Source organism: Trachypithecus francoisi, unplaced genomic scaffold (assembly GCF_009764315.1).
Source record: "Trachypithecus francoisi isolate TF-2019V2 unplaced genomic scaffold, Tfra_2.0 Lachesis_group19, whole genome shotgun sequence".
Classification (NCBI taxonomy): Eukaryota; Metazoa; Chordata; class Mammalia; order Primates; family Cercopithecidae; genus Trachypithecus; species Trachypithecus francoisi.
In genome coordinates, this window is record NW_022681464.1 from 44,241,256 (window position 1) to 44,262,417 (window position 21,162).

Consider the following 21,162-nt stretch of genomic DNA (forward strand, 5'->3'; position numbering starts at 1 on the left):
TGCTCGGAGGCTGAGGCGGGAGAATGGCGGGAACCCGGGAGGCAGAGCTTGCAGTGAGCCGAGATCGCGCCACTGCACTCCAGCCTGGGCAACAGAGCGAGACTCCGCTCTCAAAAAAAAAAAAAAAACAGATGAAGGCAGAGATGTTCTCAAGGAAGAGGCGGGCAGCAGAGAGAAGAAACTGCTAATCCAGACTCTGAGGCATCAGAGTCACCCAGGTGCCCCCGGAGATTTATCCCACGGGAACCCTACAGTTCTGTGGAATAAAGACTGAAAACACGAATACACAGGACAAAGCACTCTATGGAAATTGGGCCTTTGTGGTTCCATGACCAGACGCAGCACTGAAGAAGTGTATAAACACAGATAAATTCACTTCTCCTGGGCCCGGCTTTCCTAACCTCATAGGTCAAAGGAGGAACTTGACCTATCAAGATCACTTCCCACTTAGAATTTGCTGAGTCAACAGCACTGATTCCCTGAAAAATATAATAATTACTAAGAAGTTTAAGGAAAAGTCATCACATTTCAGTACAAATTAGCCTAATCAGACTGCTTTTTTTTTTTTTTTTTTTTTAAAATAACTGAGAGATCAACTTCACTGAAGGAACGGGTGTGTTCAAAGAGAGGCAAACTCTGTTTATATAGAAATCAGCCTGGCAGGGGAGGTTAGGTCATCAAGCCTGGGAAGAGGTTACACGAAAGTCACAGATGTGCAGACAAAATGACCTGAAGCAAGGGTTTACCTTGTGTAGAGTTCTGTTGAAAGGGGGTGGGGTGGGGTGTGGGGACGAGGAGAGCAAGAACCACAGAACTTCTCCTGCCTGTACTGCAATGCTCAAGGCACGCGGGGCCCAGATCTTCACACTCGCTAGTAATACTACAGTTCTACTAGAGTTTAAACCAATATTTTGAGATCTAGTGTGAAAATCAAATAAGCATTTATAATACTATTTCTAGGTGAAAAATTAAATCCTATATTCTCAACAATTAATTTACAGATAAACTCTAGATAATAACACATTTTAAGTTAGGAATGTAGGCATGTTGAATGTGCTAACAATTTCTAATGCTTTAGATAAAAATGAAGAAGCCAAATTGTGGGACTCTGACAGTGCAAAAAGAACATGCTCTGTTACTACTCTTAAGCTCTTCCACACATAATTTCCTGTAACACTAAGAACGTGCCAGAACACGAGCAGAAATTCTTTAGGTTATGAAAAGCAAAGCACGGTGCCTTCCACATGCACGTTCTGCTAATTCTTTAACTGCTATACTCACCTGCATGTCTGAGGCCAGAGTCTCATACGTCTCTCTCAGGCAGTGCCAATTCTGTCTTCCGAGTGTCAAGGCCACACCGGGGAGGCTATATGCACAGTGCTTAGCAATTTCAGTGTCAACCGTCTGTGCACGAGAAGGGTCAGTCATAGATAAATACTGATCTAACAACGCCTGAGGTACAACATCCTAATGGAGAAAGAGAAACCACAGTGACTGAGCAGCTGAGATGCATTTTGAGCAGTTTAGACATAAATTGGGCAAAATTATTTTTAAATATATAGATTTTAACATAGCATCTCAAACAGTTGAGAAATACCAATGTCAAATTTTCAGGTATCTAATAACTAAGAGATACAAAAAACATGCTAAGGGAAACATGTATGAACAAATAAAAGCAACTCTAGGAGAATAATGAGTAACATCTCAGCTCAAAGGAAAATTAGAATTACTAAATTAAAAAGACATATTAAAATAACACCAGCACCTTTAAATGTAGGCAGAGATGACAATGTTTGCTATAACCCAGCAAATGCAGAATAACAGGTGCTCTGCATGATTTGCAACATTAAAAAAGCAAAAACCAGCCAGGCACAGTGGCTCACACCTGTAATTCCAGCACTTTGAGAAGCCAAGGAGGGTGGATCACTTGAGCCCAGCCTGGGGAACATGGTGAAACCCTGTCTCTACAAAAAATTTAAAACATCAGCCAGGTATGGTGGCTCACACCTGTAGTTCCAGCTGCTTGGGAGGCTGAGGTGGGATGATCACTAGAGCCCAGGAAAGTGGAAGCTGCAGTGAGCCGTGAGAGCACCACTGTACTCCAGCCTGGGCGATAGAGTGAGACTCTGTCTCAAAACAAAAATAAACACTTGTCTTCTTTAAATGAAAATTTAAGCAATTATTCATACAAAATCGAAGTGCCATGTCTAACTATTTGTATATATGTGAGGAAAAGAAGAACATATTTGCAATCTTGCTTAGGTGTGTATAATATAGCTGTGGAAGGATATAAAAGAAAGATAAAAATGGTTGCATCTCAGGAAGCAAAATGGACAAGTGAAGAAGAAAAACTGAGAAGGGAATGTCAATAAATGCCTGTTAAATATCTTGAATTTTGAGCTAAACTCATTACCCACATACACAAAATGAAAATGGAAATAAACTCATTAAAATGAGATTTGAAATACTGAAAATGTCTATAAGTGGGGAAAAGCATGTCTCAAAACACTATTGTTTTGAATCCTGATTTCATTTTTAATAAATAAAAATTGGCTACATGTGGTGGTGCACATCTGTAGTTCCAGCTAGCTGGCTGAGGCAGAAGGATGGATTGCTTAAGCCCAAGAGTTCGAGCCTGCAATGAGCTGTGATCTCGCAACTGCACTCCAGCCTGGGTGACAGAGCTGAGATCCCATCTCTAACAACAACAACAACAACAAAATAAATACACCATTTGATCTGGGAAATCTACTTCTAACAATAATACAGTCCTAAGGCCAGGCGCGGTGGCTCATGCCTGTAATCACAGCACTTTGGGAGGCCGAGGTGGGTGGATCACTTGAGGTCAGGAGTTCGTGACCAGCCTGGCCAATATGGCGAAACACTGTCTCTACTAAAAATACAAAAAAACTAGCTGGGCACGGTGGCTCGCAACTGTAGTCCCAGCTACTTGGGAGGCTGAGGCAGGAGAACTGTTTGAACCCAGGAGGCGGAGGTTGCAGTAAGCTGAGATGGTGCCATTGCACTCTAGCCTGGGTGACAGAGTGCGACTCCATCTCTAACAATAATAATAATAAAGTCCTAGAAGCAAACAACACATCTAGACAGTCATAGTGAATGTAGCACTTCTTATAGCATCAAAGTGAAACTACAAGTAGCATCTCCCACAGAGCCTTCTTACAATGGAGACCACGGGTGTGGCATGTACACTGGGCTGTGCTGCTGTGAAGGTGAGGGAGTCCTAGTGTGCTTACAGGAGAGATCACCACGTCAGACTGTTAGAAAAGAAAAGAGCAAGGCAAGGCACAGCTACCACATTCCAATGATTCCGTGAGCACAGTTTCCCTGCAGCTTGTTACTGACGGCACTTCAAAATTTTCATATTTTTTCATATTTTCATCTCTGAAATCGAGCTGTATTTTATAATTATTGGCAATGTGAACAAGAGGAAATACCTAGGTAGGATGGGATGACCACAGTTGTCTTGAATGATAAAAAGGGACACATGTGTATGTTTATGTGCCCATGAAAATACATGAAGGAAGATAAGGTGTGTGACTGTGGTCACTCTGAATGAAGAATGGGATCACAGAGGTACGAAAGGGAAGATTTGTGCTTACATGTTCCTCTCTCTACTATTTCAATTTCCTTATAGAAAATATGACACACTAGTCATAATTTTTAGAACACTCATCACAAAGAAGGGGTAAATTAGGTCAGAAACGGGCTCTAAAAGAGGAATTAGGAACACACCCCCGAAAGAACACATTTTTTGGTCACTTACTTGTACTTTAGTTCTCCTTTCCTCATCAGGGCTAAAACTGCTATTGTTGCTCAAGTCTGAATCGCTGTGAATGTAGTGAAGAGTGGAGTCCATATTCTGTTAGGAAAAAATAACTACTTAAAGAGCCGTCCTGGCTGTGCATCTTCATCTAAGCTATCTTACTAAGTTACTTACCTTTCAAGACTGCCAAAAGTAATAAACATATACATTCCTCACGTTTTTAAAAGCTTACAGCCATACCTAAGAACTTTCCCTACTTTAAACCTAACTTGCTGAATAGGTTGTCAAATGGGTGAAAAACAACTCCAGAAAAATGAGAGCAATTAAAAACAATATTTGAAAGTAATTTTGAAATGGTCCAAACAGCTCAAATTAGCTTATTTATGAAACAGTACTGAGAGGATTCTTTTGATCCACTGTTTTAGAGACCATGGAGTGTCATATGCAGTTTTTCTTCTATTTCTATTCTTGGCTGTTAATATCTCATTTCACAAATTATGTATGTGTTAACAGCCAAAAACAGTAACAACAACATCATAACACCTTCTAAGATGCAGATATATTAATACTATTCAAATCTCCAATAAATAGTCAGGATTTCAATCCAAAGCAGTGGTATCATACAGATTTCTAACTATACCACATGCCGTCTAACAGAAATCAAAACAGAAACGCGCTAAAGCTCTAAGAACCCTCTTGCCGTCCCCAGTGTGTGCAGGTACTCTTTCCTGAGCTTCTCATTCAAGCCACTATGATCTGTGACCATGCGATTCTGGCCATCGGTGGTGCATTCCTTCTCCCCATTTATATAAACAATGGCTAAGGAGCACTGATACCAAATAATGCTGGCTTGATGGAGATGCAGCAGGAAATCAGGGAAGGATCACAGAGAACAGCTGTACGTACAAAGGGAAGATGATGCTAGGATCAGTACCCACCCTCACACTCCAGAGTCCAGATAATGTCACTGGCCCTCCGCAACATGGCCTCAAGTCCCGATCTTCCGCTCAGAATACTGTGTTGCTTGCTGCAGTGAAATGGTCCGATCAGAAACAAAGCACCTCTCCAAAAAGAAAAGGGAAGAGTTAATTATTCTTGATAAAGGGCTTTGTTTCCAGTAAGACTATTTCACTGCAGTGAGCTACATTAACATTGAGTCTACTAAACGGTCATATAGACAGAAGTGGGATTTACTTTTCCAGGCATTTCATATGACACTGATGTCACGAGGACAGGATGTGATGAAAACAATTACTTTATGCAAAAGGAAGAGCTAAAAAATCAGCAACAAACAGAACATACACACTACAAGTGATCAGCTACAACTATTCCCCAATGAAAGACTTCTGATTCAAACTACTCTCACTTGGTAAATACTTTACTGAGTTTGTTACCTCAACAGCATCGCTGATTAAAGGCACAGAATCTTCTTGATTTATTTTACAATTTGGTAGCTCATTTATACCCAGTTCATCTTGCAAATCACTTCTCTTTTCTATATTGATGGTCTCTTCATGTACATCCAGGCTGGAAGCACGTAGTGCAGCGGACAGCACTTCCACTTGTGCTACAGGCAAAGTAAGGAAATGGACAAAGTGAGAAACACAATTGCAATATTCTTACAAGGCTGTTCTCCATTTGCATTGTACGTTATCAATGAAATATATACTTTTTTGACACTGCAATCAAAAAGCTGGAAAAAAATTTCTACTGTGGTAAATCATTAGTCCTTCAAGAGAAAAAGTAGAAAACTAATATGCTTTCACGAGATTAAAAATGTTTATCTGCTACTGTACATTATTCTGCGTTAGTATGAAAAGAGAAATGCTATCTAGTTGCTGGAGCTGCCTCCAGCTTATTAAAAGGAGTCAATTTCAGTAAAAGTTAACTATGTTTTGGTAGTGCATGAATCAAACTGACAAGTCTTACTTACTAAGCTATTTTAGCAGAAGAGCAGTCACACAAACCCTGCCAACATAAAACAATGGTAATTACAAAGATTCTTGTCACAGTTACATTTAAACATCTCATATCTTATTACTGCTTATTTCTCTCTAATTCTTTTTGAAAATGAGAATTGTATCTTCTCCCAAACACAACAATCCCAAATGAGCACTGCCTTGCTTACAGCAAACCAAAAGGACAACTTACCAGGCAGGGGTTCAAAAATCTGGCAACTAGCATTGCCTATGTTTTGGGTTGCACCTTACTTACAAAGGTGATTCAAAGTTAAGATAAGGCATTCTTCCTGCTCCCCAAATAAATCAGAAATTTAGCAAAAAATATTGCTTAGCATTTATTCCAAGTAACAATCCAATTCGATGTTCAAAATATGAACATTTTAAACAAAACAATCAGTAAGTGTTTTATTAAGATAATCTATTAAGGCCGGGCGCGGTGGCTCAAGCCTGTAATCCCAGCACTTTGGGAGGCCGAGACGGGCGGATCACGAGGTCAGGAGATCAAGACCATCCTGGCTAACACGGTGAAACCCCGTCTCTACTAAAAATACAAAAACTAGCCGGGCAAGGTGGCGGGCGCCTGTAGTCCCAGCTACTCGGGAGGCTGAGGCAGGAGAATGGTGTGAACCCGGGAGGCGGAGCTTGCAGTGAGCTGAGATCCGGCCACTGCACTCCAGTCCGGGCGACAGAGCGAGACTCCGCCTCCAAAAAAAAAAAAAAAAAAGATAATCTATTAAGATGCATCATTTATAAAATTTCTCATCTAAGTATATTAAGTGTCTGACAATAGACATGCAAGAAACATACAGGATGAGGTTCTAGTCCATCAGGTCATTACTTGCTAACTTAAGAAAACTGAACGTGTTCACTCACAAAAAGTTGCGGTGGAATATTTTCATTATCTTCAGAATTTCGGCTGCAATTTTCACCAACCCTTTTAATCACTTCAGCCACTCCCTTTTGGGATCACTCCCAAGCCAAACCAAAACAGTACTCAAAATAGACTGTACAAGAAAGAAACGTTAAAACGTTTTGTCCCATATAAAGTGCATGGTGTGTAGGTGTGTGTGTGTGTATCATCCCCCATCCATTCTGTTCACTGGAAAGTGCAGGCACACCTTGTTTTATTGCACTTTGCAGATACTACACTTTTGCTTTTTTTTTTCTTTAAAGAGGTGAGGTCCCACTATTTTGCCCAGGTTGGAGTTGCTTGCAGAAAGCTATTCACAAGGCATGATCATAGCTCACTGAAGCACTGAACCCCTGGGCTCAAGCAATCTTTCAGCCTCGGCCTCCTGAGTGGTTGGGACTACAGCACACACCACCATGCCGGGCTTGATACTGTACTTTTTATAAACTGAAGGTCTGTGGCAAGCTTACATTTAGCAAGTTTATTGGTGCTATTTTTCCAACAGCATGTGTTTACTCTGTGCCTCTGTACTGCATGTTGGTAATTCTTGTACTAGTTCCATCTTTTTCATTATTGTTATATCTGATATGGTGATCTGTGATCAGTGATCTTTGATATTACTATTGTAATTGTTTTGGCAGCTGCTAACTAGCTGTACAAGACAGACAAGACAGCAAACTTAAACGATAAATGTGTGTGTTCTTACAGCTCTACCGACTTTCTCTACCCATCTCTCTCCTGTCTCCCTATTCCCTGAGACTCAACAATATTAAAATTGGGCCAATTAATAAATAACCCAACAGTAGCCCCTACGAGTTCAAGTGAAAGGAAGAGTAACACATCTCTCACTTTAAATCCAAAGCTAGAAATGATTAAGCTTAGTGAGGAAGGCATGTCAAAAGCCAAGAAAGCCCAAAAGCTAGGCCACTTGCATCAGTTAGCCAAGTTATAAATGCAGATGGAAAAGTTCTTGAAGGACATTAAAAGCGCTACTCCACACACACAAAGAAGAAGAAGGAACAACAGCTTTATTGCTGATATGCAGAAAGTTTGAGTGGTCTGGACAGAAATCAAACCAGCCACAATGTTCTCTTAAGCCAAAATCTAACTCAGAGCAAGGCCCTAACTGGCTTCAATTCTATAAAGGCTGAGAGAGTTTAGGAAGCTGAGAAGAAAAGCTGAAAGTTAGCAGAGGATAGTTCATGAGGTTTAAGGAATGGAGCCATCGCCATAACACAGAAGTGCAAGGTGAAGCAGCCAGTGCTTAGGTAAAGCTGCAGCAAGTTATTCAGAAGGTCTAGCTAAAATTTCTTAAGCCACTAAGGTAGCTACACCAAACAACAGATTTTTTTTGAGATGGAGTCTTGCTTTGTCACCCAGGCTGGAGTACAGTGCCACAATCTTGGCTCACCGCCACCCCTGCCTCCTGGGTTCAAGCAATTCTCCTGCCTCAGCCTCCCTAGTAGCTGGAATTACAGGCATGCACCACCATGCCCAGCTAATTTTTGTATTTTTCGTAGAGACAAGGTTTCACCATGTTGGCTAGGCTGGTCTCGAATTCCTAATCTCAGATGATCTACCCACCTCGGCCTCCCAAAGTTTTGGGATTACAGGCGTAAATCACAGCGCCCGGCCCAGATTTTCAACACAGATAAAACAGTCTTCTATTGGAAGAAGATGCCATCTAGAACTTTCCTAGCTAAAGAGAAGTCAATGCCTGGCTTCAAAGCTCCAAAGGCCAAGGTGACTCTTGTTAGGGACTAATGTGGCTAGTGACTTTAAGTTAAAACCAGGCCAGGAGTGGTGGCTCATACGTGTAATCCCAGCACTTCTGGGAGGCTGAGGTGGGTGGATTACCTGAGGTCAAGAGTGTGAAACCAGCCTGGCCAGCTTGGTGAAACCCCATTATACAAAAAAAAAAAAAAAAATTGGCCAGGCGTGGTGGTGCGTGCCTGTAGTCCCAGCTACGTGGGAGGCTGAGGGAGGAGAATCGCTTGAACCTGGGAGACAGAGGTTACAGTGAGTTGAGATTGCGCCACTGCACTCCAGCCTGGGTGATGGAGTGAGGCGCTGTCAAAAAAAAAAAAAAAAGCGAAAACCAACGCTCATTTACTATTCCAAAAATCCTGGGGCCCTTAAGAATTAAGCTCAATCTACTCTGCCTGTGCTCTGTCACTGGAAAAGTAAAGCCTGGATGAGAGCAGATCTGTTTACAGCAAGGTTTGCCGAGTATTTTAAGCCGACTGTTGGGACCTACAGCTTAGAAAAATATTCCTTTCAAATTATGACAGCTCACTGACAATGCACCTGGTCGCCCAAGAGCTCTGACAGAGGCGTGCAAGGGGACAATGCTGTTGTCATGCCTGCTAACACAAAACCCATTCTGCAGCCCAGGGATCAAGAGGTCATTTCAACGTTCACGTCTTCTTACTTCAGGAATACATTCTGTAAAGTTACAGCTGCCATAAAGAGTGATTTCTCTGGTGGATCTGGACAAAGTAAACTGAAAACCTTCTGGAAAGGATTCACCACTCCAGATGCCATTAGGAACACTCACGATTCATGGGAGGAGGTCAAAATATCAACATTAAAAGGAGTATGGAAGAAGGTAATTTCAACCCTCATAAATGACTTTGAAGGGTTCAAGACTTCAGTGGAGGAAGTAACTGTAGATAGGGTAAAAACAGCAAGAGAACTAAAATGAGGAGTGGAGCTTGAAAATGTGACTGAAACGCTACAATCTCATAATCAAATGTTTTTTGTTGTTTTAATTTGAGAGACAGAGTCTTCTTATGTTGTCCAGGCTGGAGTACAGTGGCTACTTATAGGCACAATCATAACCACTACAGCCTTGAACTCCTGGTCTCAAGCAATTCTCCTGTCCTCAGCTGGGATCACAGGCACATGGTCACTATATCCGGCTCTCCTGACCAAACTTGAACAAATGCCTCTTAGGATGAGCAAAGAAAGTGGTTTCTCGAGATGGAATCTCCTCCTAGTGATGATGCTGTGAACATTGTTGAAATGACAACAAAAGATTTAGAATATTACATATACCTATTGATAAAAGAGTGGTGGTGTTCGAGAAGATTGACTCTAATTTTTAAAGAAGATGTCTCCTGCAGGTAATATGCCAACAAACACCATTGCTAGCTACGGATAACTCTTTCATGAAAGGAAGAGTCAACTGACATAGCAAGCTTCCATGCTGTTTTATTTTCAGAAATTGCCACAGCCGCCACAGCCACCCCAGCCTTCAGCAATCGCTGCCCTGACCAGTCAGCAGCCATCAACACTGAAGCAAGACTCTCCACCAGCAATGAAACTACAACTTGTGTAAGGCTCAGATGATCATCAGCATTTTTTAGTAATTTTTCAATGAAGGTATGTACATTTTTTTTTTTTTTTTAGACAAAATGCTATCACACGCTTACTACAGTATAGTATAAACACGACTTTTATAAAATTCTGAGACTGGGTCTTACTCTGTCACCCAGGCTGGAGTGTAGTAGTGCGATCATAGCTACTGAAATCTTCAACTCCTAGACTCAATTCTCCCACCTCAGCCTTTCGAGTGGCTGGGACTACAGGTGTGTGCAACCATGCCTAGCTACTATTCAAAATCTTTTTAGAGATGAGGGTCTTGCTATATTGCCCAAACTGGTCTCAAACTCTTGGCCTTAAGCTGCCCTTCTGCCTCAGCCCCCCAGGTAACTGGGATTACAGGTGAAAGCCACTGCACTTGACTGTAAACATAACTTTTTATGCACTGGGAAACCACAAAATTTGTATGACTCTACTGGAATATTTGCTTTTTTGCAGTGGTTTGGAACTGAACCAGCAGTATCTCCAAGGTATGCTTGTTATTTGTATTGAACTCTCTCAACTGCAGCTAGTAAATTTACAGTACAAAGAGTATTGGATATCTTCTGAAACACAGTCATATCAAGAAACTTGTATGCATGTACATGTAAATCTTTTTAAAAAGCAACATATGCATATTTCTTTTCACTGATTTAGTGAAAGAAAAATTTAGAGCAATTCTTTCCATATTTCAATTAATATTTAAGTGACTAGTCTATGTCAGAGAACTAGCAGGTACTATAATACAATGAGAGCTCCCAGAACCAGCTTAAGGACAACTGGTAATCTTTTTTTCCATATATGGTTTAAGAAAAATAAAATAAGTTGAGTACGGTGGTTCACACCTGTAATCCCAGCATGTTGGGAGGCCCAGGCAGGCGGACTGCCTGAGGTGAGGAGTTCAAAACCAGCCTGGCCAACATGGTGAAACCTGTCTCTACTAAAAATACAAAAATTAGCTGGGCATGGTGCACACGCCTGTAGTCCCAGCTACTTGGGAGGCTGAGGCCGGAGAATCGCTTGAACCCGGGAGGCAGTGGTTGCAGTGAGCCGAGATGGTACTACTACACTACAGCCTGGTGACAGAGTGAGACTGTGTCTCAAAAAAAAAAAAAAAAAACAGTAGCTGGGTGCAGTGGCACGTGCCTGTAATCCCAGCTACTCAGGAAGCTGAGGCAGGAGAACTGCTTGAACCCAGGAGGCGGAGGTTATTGTGAACCAAGATCGAGTGCCACTGAACTCCAGCCTGGGTGATAAGAGCGAGAGTCCATTTAAAAAAAAAAAAAAAAAATCGGAGTCACTGAAGTTCAATAAACTTTAATAAACTTAAGTTGGTAAATAATAAAATTTAAACAGAAAGGTGAAAGCTGTAAAGACATTAAACACTCATCAAGAGTTGACTATGCCTGCTGTGAACATTCTACAGTCTCTTCCTCCCCACGCCCGAGACAGAGTCTTCCTGTCGCCCGGGCTGCAGTGCAGTGGCGCAATGAACATTCTACAGTCTTTTTTTTTTTTTTTTTTTTTTTTTTGAGGCGGAGTCTCACTCTGTCGCCCAGGCTGGAGTGCAGTGGCCGGATCTCAGCTCACTGCAAGCTCCGCCTCCCGGGTTTTACGCCATTCTCCTGCCTCAGCCTCCCCAGTAGCTGGGACTACAGGCGCCCGCCATCTCGCCCGGCTAGTTTTTTTTTTTGTATTTTTAGTAGAGACGGGGTTTCACCGTGTTAGCCAGGATGGTCTCGATCTCCTGACCTCGTGATCCGCCCGTCTCGGCCTCCCAAAGTGCTGGGATTACAGGCTTGAGCCACCGCGCCCGGCCCATTCTACAGTCTTTCCACAGAAGAATGACTGCGTCTGCTGCTATCTTACAAAAAGGTTGTGAGTCTCTGTGCAAAATAGTTAAGGCAGAGCCCAAACTTTAAAACTGTAAAGCACTGAGTGACTGAAAATTTCAAAGAGAGTGATTTATCAACAAATAAAATGACAGTAAGGAATGCAATGATGAGCCTATTGTAAATAAAAAATTTCCTGAAAATCAGATTAATTGTATTTATCAACAGAATTTAGAAATACATAATGATGGTCATACTACCTTTTTTTTTTTTTAATAGACAGGGTCTTACTTTGCTGCCCAAGCTGGAGAACTATCAGCGCATGATCCTTTGACACCATTTGAACTCAGGAGGTCGAGGCTGCACAAATACAGCTCAGTGCAGCCCCAACCTCCTAAGCTCAAACGATCTCCCACCTCAGTTTCCCAAGTTGCTACGATTACAGGCATGTGCCACCATGCCGGGCTAATGTTTCATTTTTTGTAGAGATGGGGGTCTTACTATGTTGCCCAGTTTGGTCTCGACCTCCTGATCTCAAGTGATTCTCCTGCCTCCACCTCTCAACGTGCTGGTGTTATAGGTATGAGTCACTGTGCCCCGTCCATAATACATCATTAAATGGCAATTTTTTCTGAAATGAAATTTTAAGATAGACACTAATATTTTTAATCAATTTCAGAATAAAGAACTTGACTGACTTCCATACCTTTAACATCTGGATCATCCATGTGGGGCTCTAGATTTTCTATCATTTCTTCCAGTTCCTTTCTGGTGGCCATGGTGATGTTTGGAGAACTGGGCACAGGGCCTTCAGATGCTTCCTCTGGTCCCTCTGGGCTGGGTTTTTCCCCAGAGTTCTGTTCAAGCTCTATGTCTAGATCTATTTCAGGAAGAGGAGTCCTCCAGAAATGGAAGGAGTTATACAATTCCTGATCTAAGAGAGCTGAATCTTGTGAACTGGTGCCAACCTCTGGTCGCAACATAGATTTGTAGTTATCAGGTTTTTTATCATTCTCATTACTAGCTGCTTCCTGGTGAGATTCTGAGGACAAAGTACAAAGTAAAGAGCTGTCCAGTGGAACACTAATTTCACCTAGAGGCTTCCCAGATGCCTCAGCAGCACGGTCTTCCAACGTGTTTCCCAGTATGACACTGGAATTGCTAACACTGAGATCTGAAGGAGTATCCTCTGGCCTGACTTGTACATCCTCAGGGGCTTCTTGATCTCTGGTCCTTTTATTGTTTTATTCGGTGGGAAAAAAACAGTAAGAAAGGATAATTACTTTAAAAAAAACTGATGAAAGATATTACATATAGCACTTAGACAAGTTAAACATTAAAAATTATGGATTATCTGCACAAATTGAGTTTATGTATATTATTTATAATGCTTCTTTCTCCATCAGCTGTTCTGTGTTCAAAGATGTAAATACCTGTTAAGTATAAGTCTAAATAGTCAAGCAATATGTATTAGTTAGAGAAGGTAATATTTAAGAATCCTGGGATTCTATAATACCATGCTAATTTCAATAATAAATAACTAAAGAAAAGTAGTGGAAACAGAAATTCGTACAATCATTTTAAGATACACAACAATATTTAAATTATTTTATTTTTAGGACTACTTGTATTGCCTCTCTACTCCAATGACATATTGAAAAGCTGAGACCTAAAGCCTATTTGCTTACATTACACAACGAAAATTTAAAAAAATTTTAAGATAGTAGTAGGAAAGATACTTATTTGCTATCTCACAAAATATATTAAAATCTGCTTGAATGTAAATATTACTTCTGTTTCTTCTAAAATACTCATCTCTACTCCCCAAGGTTATCCTAAAATGAGGTCATAACTTAATTGATAAGGACAGCTGGTACAAATTCATTAAAGTCCACTGATTACTGCCATCTATGATCTAAAATACGACTGTAAGTGTTATCACTTGATTCAATTAAATTTAACAAGCATTTATTGAGCACCTACTAACAGCCAGGAAATGAAATCAGTATTGAGGATTCAAACGTGAATGAGATGTAGCTCTTACTCTTGAGATTACAACTAGAGGCAAACAGAAAAAGTGAACATGTATCAGCAAATCGCTGCTAGACAGGGTGGTAAGCACAGATGCATGCACACTGAACACAGGAGGAGATGGGAGTGAAAATTAAAAGGCCTTCAAGAAAATGACATGAGTTGTGCTCAGAAGAACCAACACACGTTTATGAGTTGTGCTCAGAAGAACCAATACATGTTTATGGGGCTAAGGGGAAGAAAAAAGCATCCAAAGGAGAAACAGTACATGCAAAGGCCGGAGTGGCACACAAGGTGCGACGCATTCAGGAATCAGCAATGAGGAAATGATCGGTGACAAGGATGAAAGATATGACAGGAACCACTGTATTCCAGACCAGCAGACCTCCGGAGTTCATCCTGGACCACAGGAAATCACGTAGAAGTTAAGGAAACTGTTGACAGATCTGTTGTTTCAGAAAGACCATTCTGGAGGAAGTGTAGAAAAGGAGTTGAGAGGTAAGATAGGAGGCAGGAATTACAGATGTGCAGGTGAAAAGTGATGATGTTCTGATGGAGGTAGTGTCTTCAGGACTACAGAACACATTCAAACAGCAGCAAAAACTAACAGGACTTTTCCACTTATTGCATGCTGCAGGTAACAAGTAAGTTTCACATGAAAGCTAACGGGTTCAGGTTGAGATAGGCTGAGTTAGCTATCCATGTTGGGTTCTAGGTGGTGATATCTATGAGAAAGAGGTAAAGACTGAGACAGAGGTGGAGGTCATCAACTCAGATGTGTGGGGCTGACCCACGCGGAGGCAGCAAGTATTAATGAAGAATAACACAACAATTGCACAGAATAATAAAGAGTGAAGGCATTCTTCCTGTATAAAAGCATAACGAGCATATTTTTAGACTGAGGAAAATAGGTTAAAAGAGATGAAGGAACTGGAGACACAGAGATTGATGGAATAACTGATAAAGCAACGTCTTTCTGAGAAGAGGAAAGAATATGGGCTTCAAAAACACAGAGGAATAGATTAAACAGGTGAAGAGACATTGCTTCCAAAAAAACATGAAAGGGAAATAAGGATGGCTGAATATGTAAGTAAATTCGTAAGATGAATACAGAAAAAAGCACCTGTGTGCCTTCAAATACACATAAAAAAGATGTTTAACGGAGACTTAAAAGGACTGTGCAAAAGGAGGGTGATGTTAATACCTACGTGGGCTTCCAGTTCAACAGTCACCATCTACATTCTCATGAAATTAGGAAGTTCCCTCTCATCATAATGCTGTTTTAAAAACCATATTTTCACAAACAGGTGATTATTTTTTAAAATACTGATGAACAAAAACATATTTGTTAAGTCATCTGAAAACATAACACATTGTGACTGCATTTTAAATTTTGGTATTTTTCTTCTATTCTTGTAACTACAATATATATAGTATGCATATATAATACAATTATTTATAAGTGTGAAGAAACCAGACTTTAAGTTCTTACTCTCACACTGGCACTATGTTAATATAAAACTCTGAGCCTTTCAATGACTTCTAGGATTCCTCACTTATTCCTTATTCATAAAAATGAGGAGATGACCTAGATAACCTGTAAGATGTTTTCTCTCTCCCAAAGGAGCTCCTGAAACTAGTGCTATTATGTAAAATAAATGTGTCTTCTATACGTTTATGAATTACATATTTCCCATTTTGTCCATATTAAAAAATATATAATTTTCCCTTTTGTTATAAAGAACATTAGTGGGCCAACTGGTAAAATTCATTAAAGGCTACAGATTAGCTATTTGCTATAAAGAACATTAGTGGGCCAACTGGTAAAATTCATTAAAGGCTACAGATTAGCTATTTGCTATAAAGAACACTACTGGGCCAACTGGTTAAATTCAATAAAGGCTACAGATTAGCTATTTGTTATAAAGAACATTAGTGGGCCAACTGGTTAAACTCAATAAAGGCTACAGATTAGCTAACAGTATTGTATCAATGTTAATTTCCTAATTTTGGTAACTGGACTACAGTTACATATTAACATCTGTGTTTTAAAGAAATACATACTATTTTAAAAAGGTAAAAAGAATATCATGTCTAAAATGTATTCTCAAAGAGTTCAGAAAAAAAGAATAAAGCAAATATGGTAAAACAGTATTTGGAAAATCTAGATGGATATATGAAATTATTTTGTGATATTCTTGCAAAATTTCTGAAATCATTCAAACTAAAATTTTAAATCTATAATAAGATATTGTTCAGAAAGGGGGAAGAGAAGAGCAAATGGATAAAACTTGTAAGACCTCATATGTACTATCTAATAAATATAATGAACTTCTCTTTTTTTCTTTTTTTAAGAGACAGGGTCTCACTCTGTAGCCCAGGCTGGTGTAAAGTGGTATGATCATAGCTCACTGCAGCCTCAAACTCCTGGGCTAAAGCGATCCTCCTGCCTCAGCCTCCCAAAGTGATGGAATTACAGGGGCTTGAAGTTCCTTGATCACTATTTCACCTTGGTGTTAAAATTAAATTTTAATATTCTCAGCTGCAAAAATGAACGGAGAATGACTGGTCAAGTAACTGTTTGTCTGATAAATGTAAACCTGTTAGTTTGTCCAAACTTAAAACTCTTACAATGAAACTAGAAGACAAAGTTTTCCCTAGTACAATATTAACTTCTGGATAGAACTATAGCATGCATGGCTTCAAAAATGTCAAAAGTATAAATTCTCTAAATTCGAATTTTTCCTGGTAAAGTATAATAGTCAATGCAAAATCAAGCTGTACAATGCTAAAATTCTGATATTCCTAATTGTCAGACTTTGAAAAGCTATTGTGTAAGACAAATTTTTTTTGAAAACTGAGGCCCTTTGTGACTCTGTATAATGAGAATTACCCTGTCTCCTGAGAGACGTAGGTATCAAGAGCACCAGAGGACAGTCCAGAAACTACCTACTTAAGGGGGAATCTGAGTGTCTTTTTGTGCCTACATAAGATTGCAATTAATATCCTCAGAGTTCCTTACTAGAGACTATGGGCCTAGAAAATTAACTACAGGTATTTCAAGGAGAAAATGACTTGTAGAACATCTGGCTAAAGAGGCATTGTATCCTGAGATAAAAGCAAACACACTCCAGGATACACCTTCCAAGTACTGTGAATTAACTCAATGAAGTTTTAGCATTCATGAAATATTTCCAAATTTGTGCTAATATTTTTTTTTCATATAGTTAGCATTAAGCTAAACTGGAAAACCCCAGCAAAAGTGGTTATTTCAGATTTTTGAGGTCAAATCCATATTTTCCTAGAATAATTCATTCAGGATTAATATGTGCACCAAAGGGCAAGTCCCAGCAGAGACAATGGGAGGAGCTGGATGCCACAATGCACGGCCGGGAGGCTACTGATGATAGATGCCAATATGTAGCCAAAAGGATAGGATTAAAATAGTGCTCACAGCGCTACTGATGACGAAGGCAAAAGCTCTGTACTTCCTGGACAAGTCAGTGAGTCTAAGACAGGACTTTGTTAAACGAAGGTATGGATGGAACAAGAAGCTTCCCAGAGAGCAGCAAGTACAAAAACAGGGAGAATTAAGAAAACATGGTGCATTGTGATAACGAATGCTTATTTTACATACTTTCAAAATGCAGATTTGAGTATTTCAACTCTGCTTCTGTGAAGCAGGCTTTATCAGCACTTTCAAAGAAGCATTAATAGCCTGATCCAGGGTGAGTGGAAGATCTGATGTGTAAGTCAGATGTTTGGAATCAATACATGCTTCAAACAGTAATGAAGTGATAGTAAACGTTTCTAGGGTCAGATGAAACACTATGCAATAAACAGTGGTGGAAATATGTTGCCAAAAACTTTCTTACTTTGTAAGACATTGTTTGAAAAACCTGAATCTAAGAAACTGAGAGAACTTTCAGGACAGGAACTAAGTTCTATCTTTCCACTTAAAGTTTCTGGTTCATAGTAGGTGCTCAGTTAACTTTTGCATAATCAATCAATCAATCTTAACACCACAACAGTTTAAGACAGCTTAAGACAAATGCCAGTGTGCTATCTAAGGGAGGGCAAACAAACTAATGGTTCTGAGATTTAATAATATACAGTACTACTTCTTTATAAAGATAGAATGTCAAAATGTGCAAAAGCTTTTACAATATAAAAGCTTTTACATAACTCCTTCCTTAGCCAGGAATGCTCTCTTCCGCCTACCATATCATTAACATAATTTAATAAGCTCTAATAATATTACTGAAGATCAGCAATACAAATAGTTTTGCCTGGACATTAAGACATACCTTATTACAATGGAAGAAGAATCAAGAAATTAAACTGCCTTTAAATAGCTCTTGCAATAATGCTACACACCAGTAGACAGCAAACATGGCCTTGATAGGCACACTGTTTAGATCAGTGAAGTTTTACTGGAACACAGCCAAGCTTGTCCATTTATGTAATGTCTATGGCTGCTTATACACTGCAAAGGCCGAGTGAGTAGTTGTGAAAGAGAAGAAAGTTTACCAACTCGTCCTATACAATTCTCTGTAAATTTATAGTTTGACTTACTAGACCCATTTCAGATTTTAAAACAAAAGTTATGTAACATTCTTCAGTATACAGAAGTAATTTAAGTATGCTGATTTCAAAAATGAAAAATACATAAAATTCCCCACCCACCATCATCACTTTTGTCAAACTCCTTGCAGCACCTGTTTTCAAAAAAACTGACAGACTTTGCTTGCTAGGAAGACAGGTTTGAGTGATTTTCTTCCTTGACAAAAAACAGTACCTCAGGTTTGTTTGGCTATTCAGCAGGACAGTAGGAGAACGGGCAAAAAGGTAAAACAAGGCAGCAGAGAAGAAAGAAGAACTGCCAAATCAAAACACCAAGAAAGCAAATAGCACAGTATCAAGACCTACAGAAGAAAATGTCCATTAGCATCATGACAAGGGAGGGAAAAGACACTATGGTAACTCAAGCATTATAGCAGGGACTGCTTCAAAAACTTGTACAAGTGCATAACCGTAAAAGTTTGTGTACATTTCCCACATACTAATAAGTTAGGCTTGAATTCGTTTTTCCCCTAAATATATATTATAATAAATTCTAAAAATTTAAATTAAATAGAAAAATTCTGATGCAAAAACATTTAAAAATAAAAATCCCAGTTGACTAAGCTTTATTTAAAACTCTGGTTTCCCTATGAGACTGATATACTTAAAACTGATATACTGGGTAACAAATATAATAAATTGGTGTTAATCATTCCAATGCTTTCTCCTTGAACTGGCAGATTACAATCACCACTGACAGAGAATCCAAGATGCACAACTAAATTATTTGACAGAAAAGGACAATAAAACCTATTCCTAAATTAAGTTTCACTACTTAAAAAACAAAAAACAAAATACTTCACAGTGTATAACAATTACCCTGTATACTGTAGATATCAATGAATGATTGACTAGGTAAATAATGTATTAAATAAAGGTTTTTTTTAAAAGTCATAATCTACCATTTCGAGTTTCCTATGTGCCAGGCAACTACCTAATTGTGTTACATGCATCTACTCATTCGACATGTAACCAAAGAGATACTTTTTTTTTTTTTTTTTTTTTTGAGACGGAGTCTGGCTCTGCCGCCCAGGCTGGAGTGCAGTGGCCGGATCTCAGCTCACTGCAAGCTCCGCCTCCCGGGTTCACGCCATTCTCCTGCCTCAGCCTCCCGAGTAGCTGGGACTACAGGCGCCCGCCACCTTGCCCGGCTAATTTTTTTTTTGTATTTTTTTAGTAGAGACGGGGTTTCACCGTGTTAGCCAGGATGGTCTCGATCTCCTGACCTCGTGATCCGCCCGTCTCGGCCTCCCAAAGTGCTGGGATTACAGGCTTGAGCCACCGCGCCCGGCCAACCAAAGAGATACTTAACAAACAAATGCACTTAAAAAAAAGCTCTATAAAAATATTCACCAATTTTTATATTCAAGAGAAATAGCAAACTATCAAAAAATAACATTTGTTGCAGAATAGTGGAAATAATGTTTAAAAGCAGTACAATTAGAAAACAAAGTTTTAAAATTAGAAAACGGTTTTAAAATTATACCTATTTTTGTTTTCTACTGACATCTCTTCTGAACTTTTGCTTTCTTCTTTAAAATACTGGCCTGAGCTAGATGGATTAGCAAAAGTAGATATGAAAGGCCCCAGAGACTGAAAAGCTGCTTGGCGAACCTAGGAAAAGAAAAAGGACAATTTAATAAAGGAATCGTTTTTAAAAAGAATTATACACACACACATTATATATATTTAATAATCTACTTTCAAATGCCAAAGTATGTTTAGGATAATAATAAAGCTTTTCTAAAGGAAGCCCAAATTCAGAACTTTAGCTAGGATTGAAAAATTCTTACAAGCTATTTTCTCTGGCTGGGCGCAGAGGCTCATGCCTGTAATCCCAGCACTCTGGGAGGCCGAGCTGGGCAGATCGCTTGAGTCCAGCAGTTTGAGACCAGCCTGGGCAACATGGCGAAATCCAGTCTCTACAAAAAATACCAAAGTTAGCAGGGTGTGGTGGCGCATGTCTGTGGTCCCAGCTACTCAGCAGGGCCTGAGGTGGAAGAAGCACGTGAACCCGTGAGGCTACGTCTGTAGTGGGCCGTGATCACACCACTGTACTCCAGCCTGGGTGACAGAGCAAGACTGTCTAAAAAAAGCACTCAAACACCACATATACCAAACAAACAAATCCCTATTTGCTCTGTTTTACTTTCAATTGTTTTTATCCTCTCTTGAATGTTTGAACCATGATAATCTAAGTATGAGATACTATAAAACATTTGCATAGAACAAAACTAAAGAAGGTCCTGCTGTGTTCTCAAGAACAAAAAGAATAAGGAAAACCAAGAGTGCCACAAAGAACATAAAAATCAATATGGTCAACAAAATGTGATAAATACATTTAATGTTTTCAGGTAGGAAAGACTTTAATTTGTTCACTACAAGGAAGCAAGACTGATGTACTAGAAATATAATGTTAACTTAAAATATATGTCACAAAGATCTCGAAGCATAAACTATTGTTCTCGATGACTGTCTCATGTAGGAGGGGTGATAAAGAAGTTACAGAGGCCGGGCGCAGTGGCTCAAGCCTGTAATCCCAGCACTTTGGGAAGCCGAGATGGGCGGATCACGAGGTCAGGAGATGGAGACCATCCTGGCTAACACGGTGAAACCCCGTCTCTACTAAAAAATACAAAAAATTAGCTGGGCGTGGTG

At 39.7% G+C, this 21,162-nt stretch overlaps 1 protein-coding gene across 4 annotated transcripts in view; it reads right to left on the minus strand.

Annotated features, from left to right (window-relative positions):
• The window catches only part of PPP4R1 (protein phosphatase 4 regulatory subunit 1), a 73,773-nt gene that overhangs the window by 11,838 nt on the left and 40,773 nt on the right, over positions 1–21,162 (minus strand). For all 4 annotated transcript variants that reach the window (XM_033178347.1, XM_033178346.1, XM_033178348.1 and 1 more), the window contains 5 exons: positions 19,991–20,118; positions 12,557–13,083; positions 5,179–5,351; positions 3,785–3,880; positions 1,282–1,467 (listed from right to left, as the gene is read on the minus strand). In XM_033178347.1, the coding sequence (XP_033034238.1) occupies positions 1,282–1,467; positions 3,785–3,880; positions 5,179–5,351; positions 12,557–13,083; positions 19,991–20,118 (1,110 nt within the window). The remainder of the gene's footprint in view (positions 1–1,281; positions 1,468–3,784; positions 3,881–5,178; positions 5,352–12,556; positions 13,084–19,990; positions 20,119–21,162) is intronic.